This window comes from Stegastes partitus, unplaced genomic scaffold, assembly GCF_000690725.1.
Source record: "Stegastes partitus isolate 25-593 unplaced genomic scaffold, Stegastes_partitus-1.0.2 Scaffold1330, whole genome shotgun sequence".
In the NCBI taxonomy this organism is placed as follows: Eukaryota; Metazoa; Chordata; class Actinopteri; family Pomacentridae; genus Stegastes; species Stegastes partitus.
In genome coordinates, this window is record NW_007579061.1 from 138,168 (window position 1) to 144,167 (window position 6,000).

The 6,000-nt window shown below is 37.4% G+C and overlaps 1 protein-coding gene across 2 annotated transcripts in view; it reads right to left on the reverse strand.

Moving 5' to 3' along the window:
* sbno1 (strawberry notch homolog 1 (Drosophila)) overlaps positions 1-5,462 on the reverse strand; it is a 22,176-nt gene extending 16,714 nt beyond the window's left edge. Inside the window, exons 1-5 of one of the 2 annotated variants that reach the window (XM_008298589.1) lie at positions 5,142-5,462; positions 1,506-1,625; positions 1,237-1,335; positions 897-1,124; positions 664-802 (exon numbers count right to left, since the gene is read on the reverse strand). In XM_008298589.1, coding sequence (XP_008296811.1) covers positions 664-802; positions 897-1,124; positions 1,237-1,335; positions 1,506-1,625 — 586 coding nt within the window. In that variant the 5' untranslated portion in view covers positions 5,142-5,462. Of the gene's footprint in view, positions 1-663; positions 806-896; positions 1,125-1,236; positions 1,336-1,505; positions 1,626-5,141 lie in introns of both variants that reach the window. The other variant, XM_008298588.1, reaches the window with a different exon arrangement.
* Positions 5,463-6,000: the final 538 nt, after the last annotated feature.

Below are 6,000 nucleotides of genomic sequence, written 5' to 3' on the forward strand. Positions count from 1 at the left end.
CTTATGATTTCTTACAGGTCACTCACAATGGGCTGATTAGGGCTATACATTTCAACTCAGGGTTTTTTTCTGGCTCAGAACGAGCCTTTGGGCAATGACTATGCACAACACTAAGCATGATCAGTCTGTGTACAGTAAAAGCAATTAATCTGTGCATTTCCTTGTTCTTTCTGATCATTTGGTTAACAAAAGTGTCTAGTATATCTGAGTAAATGAAACCTCAATTAAAAAAAGTTCAAAATACTCTTAACACTTTAAAAAAAAATTTAAAATATCACATCAAATAAAATTTAATACATGATACATCCAAAGTATGAGTTGGAGTAAAACCAATGGGAACAATAAGTCCCATTTACCAAGTGCATGAATTTGTCAAGATTTTTCACGAGATTTTTGTCAATACTTCCTAGTAATATATAACAACTGAAGTAGAAACAACTGATTATTCTATTACTTGACTGAAACAATGTTTTAATCAGCAATTATTTTAATAATCAATAAACAACTAAAGCTTCAAGCTTCTCAGCTGTGAGAGTGAGATCCAAAAGAGACAGTGGGATGAATTGGGCAAATTGAACTAATTGATTCCAGGCTCATAGATGAACTTTTAAAAACCTGCAGACATTAAGATCACCCATTTATCTGCACTTTTAAAGAACTTACCTGGACCTGTGGCTGTTGCCGTTGCTACTGGTGTAGCGATGTCAGGTGGAGGCTTTAGCTTCATGAGCTCCATCAGACTGTTACCCTTCAGACCAGTGCTCTTCACATTGCCGGTCCGAAGAAGGTCTTTCAGCTGAATCTGCTGAGAAAATGAAAAGGTAGGATCAGCATGACCAAGAAACATACTGTCAAACACCGAGCAGCAACAACATGAGTTTTATAAATAAACTTACCTGGTCTCTGTTAGAAGGCACTACTGTGGATGCTGAAGGAGGAATACTTGTGAAGGAGGGGGTTGAAGAACCACGAAGGGCTGAATTAGCCACATGGACCACCTTGGTGACGGTTATCGTATGCTTGATAGGGTTGGTAGCTGATTGTTTGGTCACAACAGCTCCAAGTGACGGCAACTGATTCAGCTGATTTAAGACAAACGTGGTGGTTGATGGCTGAGGTTTTTGCTGTTTGAAAATAAAGAGGAAAAGGGATTTTAACTCATTGCACAAAACATCAGCTGCAACATAACATCTAAACTTATTAAAATAAAGAATTATTGATGTTCTGTCATCTCACCCTGATTGTTATGATAGGGACTGCAGCTGGAGTTTCCGGTCGAGCAACATCCACTGCCTCTGTCCCCACACCAACATCCAGGGCACTGATGGAGATAGACTAGACGGAGAAAAATCAGAACATTAACAAACACAAACACACACATATATATATATATATATATACACACACACACACACATACATACATACAAACATACATACAGTTGTAGAAATATCAATAAATCACTTGTTCTCCAAAAGAAAAAAAAATCCTAAATATCAGCTCACTTGCTGGGTTGTTGAGGGCTGTGCAACATCCTGAGAATCAACATCAAATAAGCCAATATCATTTGGGCAAATTCCACTCTCACTCAGAGCAGCAAGAAGTAAATCCTGTCCGGGATCCATCTGCAAGACAAATAAATACAACATGATGGTAACATCTTCCATGTACAGTGCTGACAATAGGTGTTAATAACTAAAAATACCATCCCTACACAAGGTATAAGGTATCTAGTGAATTCACTGGCAGTCATTTTGCTAATCAATTCTTTGAGAGTTAATTGTAAAGCACAAAATGGCAAAAATGTTAGAGGTTTACAGCTTCTCCAAAGTGAAGATTTCCAGCTTCAATTTGTTGGACATGACAGTAAATAGAATATCTAACAAAACAAGCTATATGTATGCTTGACAAATGTGTGAGCTGCACATTTTCATTTGCACATCCTTCACCATTTTCTGAAAGTGACAACAGAGCTACAGCAATTAACCCATATGTTGCCAACTATTAAGTTAATAGCCAACTAATTTGATCAGCAAGTTATTTTTTAAAAGAAAAAAATCTATGCAGATTCTAGCTTTTTTAATGTGAATGTTTTCTGGTTTCTTTCCTCCTCTACAACAGTCAACTGAGCATCTTTGGTTTGTGGATTAAAGAAGACATTTCTCATCGTGTTCTTTGAAAAACAGTGATCAACATTTTTCACCATTTTATAGACCAAACAACTATTACAAATAATGAATTAATGCGGAAAAAGGAAACAATTATTTGACTGACTAGTCTATAATGAACGTGAAAGTAATATGCATCTGCAGTTTCACTACTTATGCAACATGTCACTAAGAAAACATTACATCCCATAGCTCTAGTAACGATCTATCAACTTGCTTTAAAGGGGATCCAGGGAATCCTTTGATTTGCTACAATTTGGCTCTAAATTAGTCAGGTTCATCTCTATAGTTAATAGTTGACATTTGTTTGATCATAGAGCACTTTGTAACATTGTTGTCGAAAAGTGCTAATAATAAAGTGATTATCATTGTTATAATTAATTACAAATAACAATATCTTTATGAAATTTACAGTAGCTAAGGTCTGCTTACAAAGCCAACCACACATTTGACAAAAACATTTAAATCATAAAAGAAATGCTAGATATACTTAAATACCCACATGTAGACCACATGTGTAGTAAAAAAAACAAAAAACAAAACAAGCAAGCCAAAGTAAAATTCAATGCCTAGTTTTCATTTGTATATCCAGTGCTAAAATCCCAAACTTAAACACGCAGCAAGAGTGGTTTCAGGTCACTGTTTAGCAAATATGAAATCTACTTAAATGTTAAACTCACCACAACACCTCTAGAACCATACATAGAAAGGGTAAAAAAAAAATCACCACACTAAAATGAAACACTGACTCGATGTACGTAAATCTATTTATGGATAGCACAACTAATACGTGCTTTAAAGTCAGCCATGTACTACAGTAACGTGTACACACCGGTTAGGTCCACACTTGTTCCAAAGTGACCCAAAACAAGACACGTGTTTGCAATGCCCTGCTTTCAACTTCCTGTTCCCTGACACAACGTAGCTTCTCCTTCGCTTCACGTTAGCTCCTACGGTTAATAACTCAAGTACTAACACAAACAGCACCGATAGTCAATAATCTAACTAAACGTTTTCACTGCTTAATGATCAACACGTTTAATCTGCAGCAGCAAATCGTTGTCTCGCACACTGTCATATCTGCTAAACTGGCCTGGCGAGACCAGGGTGACACAGCTAAGCTAACAGAAAGCTAAGCTATTCGAGTTAAAGACACCTTCACATTTATGTCAGCGACAAGTCACAGAAGTCAAACTAACAGAGGCTAATCTAAACGCGAAATGCTGTGAAGCTACATTTCACAGGAATCTCACAGCCGTTACGGCTAAACGTTATTAACGGTTAACTCGGAAAATGACGCTGAAGTCGGTTTACGATTCGACCGTTAAGGGAAACGTTAAGGGAAACTTAACGTGCAGGGCTGGGCGAATGACTCCGTTTATGCCCACATTTTAATTATTTAAAATCGGTTTAGATGTTTTAGCTAGCCTTAATGTCATCTGAAATCCACTTTAAAAAATTGTATTTTTTTATTCCAGTTCAGAAAATATAAAAGACAGATTTCACAGCTTTGTTCTGAATGTGGACCACATTAGACCAGGTCCGTGTTACACCCACTATATATGCATCCATCTATCTTCTCCCGCTTATCATGCATACAAGTTAAATTTGAATTTAATTATTAATTAAGGAAAACATTCATTAAAACATGGTTTACGATTTCAAAACGTTTGTTTATTTTTGTGAAAATCTCAAAAAAAAAAAAAAGAGAGACTTAATTTTTATTTTGCATGTAGATAATCTCAGATCAGGTCTACAACACATTCACACACATCAAATCTAGACTAGATTATCCTACAAAAGGTAGAGTCGTAAAAACTTTGATTCTAATTTACAAAAGCTTTAATCATTTTGTATTTCTATTTACTTGTTTTAAAAAAAGTAGATTTCACTGCTTTTTGTATATAGATTACATTAGGTTATGTCATAATTAAAAACACACTATAGGCAATCGCACTTGTTGCTTTTTCACAAATACATGAAAGCTTTCACAAATCAGAAACTATGTTTTAAAAACTCCTTAGCCTCTGTAAGCCAATCCAGATTTGACCAGTCTATACATGGAGATTTTAGATGTAGACCTGAAGATGTAGGTGCCAGACGCTATTCTGCATTTTAACAAAATAAAAATTGTGACTTTGACTTTTCTGGAAAAATCCAGTGTATATTTGGCGAGTCTGTATACTATACTATACATTTTCGATTTTGATCTGACACAACATTCAATATTAACTGTGAAATCCGTCTTTTAAACATATTCACATATAGAATTAAATTGCCAAAAAGTTGACTGAGTTTAGACAGCATTAAGGCTTTGCCTAAAATGTCGAATGCCATTTTACATTGTTAAAATGAAACAAAAACTGACTCGGTGTCTCAGCGTTGTCAGTTAAGTTTCCCTTAACTTCCAAAACAGAAACTAACTTCAGTGTTGTCTTAAAAGCCCCCGTATTATATCAGTGGCTTTTATTCCACCCAAAGTAACATTGCGTATTTATTACCCTGCGTTAGCGCGTTTTCATCTGAGGAACTTTGTCTCTCACCGCGTTTAATGAAGATTTTGTTCACATTACAACGCCAAAGAAAGACTTTCAGCTAGCTTGTTACGTCGGCGCTTGTTGAAGTTGATAACGAGTTGCTGATGAATTACGTTAGCAAGCTTTAACAGACATTGTTAATACACCACCTTCGTTTATTTTCAGCAGTGTGTCCTTCTCAGCAGCTGGCTACTGCAGCTAAGGCTAGAACAGCGAGCTAACGACCCCCCTCACATTGTTGTGATGTTGTTGACGGTGTGTTCTCACGCACTGTCATTGCTGTCGCTAGCTAACATTAGCAGTGAGGAGCTAACAGCTTCAAAACAACCAACTTATAATTTACCCTTTAATCACAACACGATGATTTTGAGTTTTTATATGACCGAGAAGTTAAGCTGGTACTAAACAAACAATTCCCACGTTGAGGTGAACTTACCTGACCGTTGGACGGCCGCTGCGGCTCGCGGTCGGCGGCGCTCAGCAGCTCAGGTTTGTTGTCCTCTCCGCTCCGCCGCGCTCACGCCATCTTTTTATCAAACGCTCCGCCGCATGCGGGTCACGTGACGTGCAGGCCCGGAGCGGCCGATTTCTCGGTCAAACTCCGCGACCGGCGTCGGTGAAAGCAGGTCTCTGAGGAGCTGCGGAGCGTCCCTGGACGACGATAAACCGGTAAAAACGAGAAATAGCGCATTTTTAAACTGTTAGCGAAAACGACAAACATAGCAGAGTCAGCGAGCTAATACCACATCACGTGACCCCACCAGTTCCTAATGGGAAGTGACGTAGAAAGCTTTCTTCTTCGGTGAGATTTAATGGCGGTTGGCAAACATTACCACCACCGAGTGGTGTGGAGTTTGGATGACATCGTTTTCACAACATTCACTGCTATAAACGGTATTGACGCGACTTGGAAGTGTTACCTTTTCAACAGATTTTCAACATTGGATCAAGGTCAATTTATTTGGCTTTTAGAACAATTTACAAAAAAGATTTATGTCAAAGTGAAAACTGATTTTTGCAAAGTAATGCACACAAAGTAAATATTCACAATACCGCATTTAATTCAACACAAGTGCAACCAATTCATGCTGGAGGTGATACAGTTTGTGAAATGGAGATCATCTGTGCAATGAATGTATCTCCAGTGATTGTAGTATGAAGACATCTGTATCTGAAATGTCCAATCACTGGTATATTACTCGTACTGATTATAATTACACAATGAAGACAAAATAATACTGGAAACAACAGAGTGGAAAGATTATTAAAAAACACAAGTTCCAGTGTACATACAA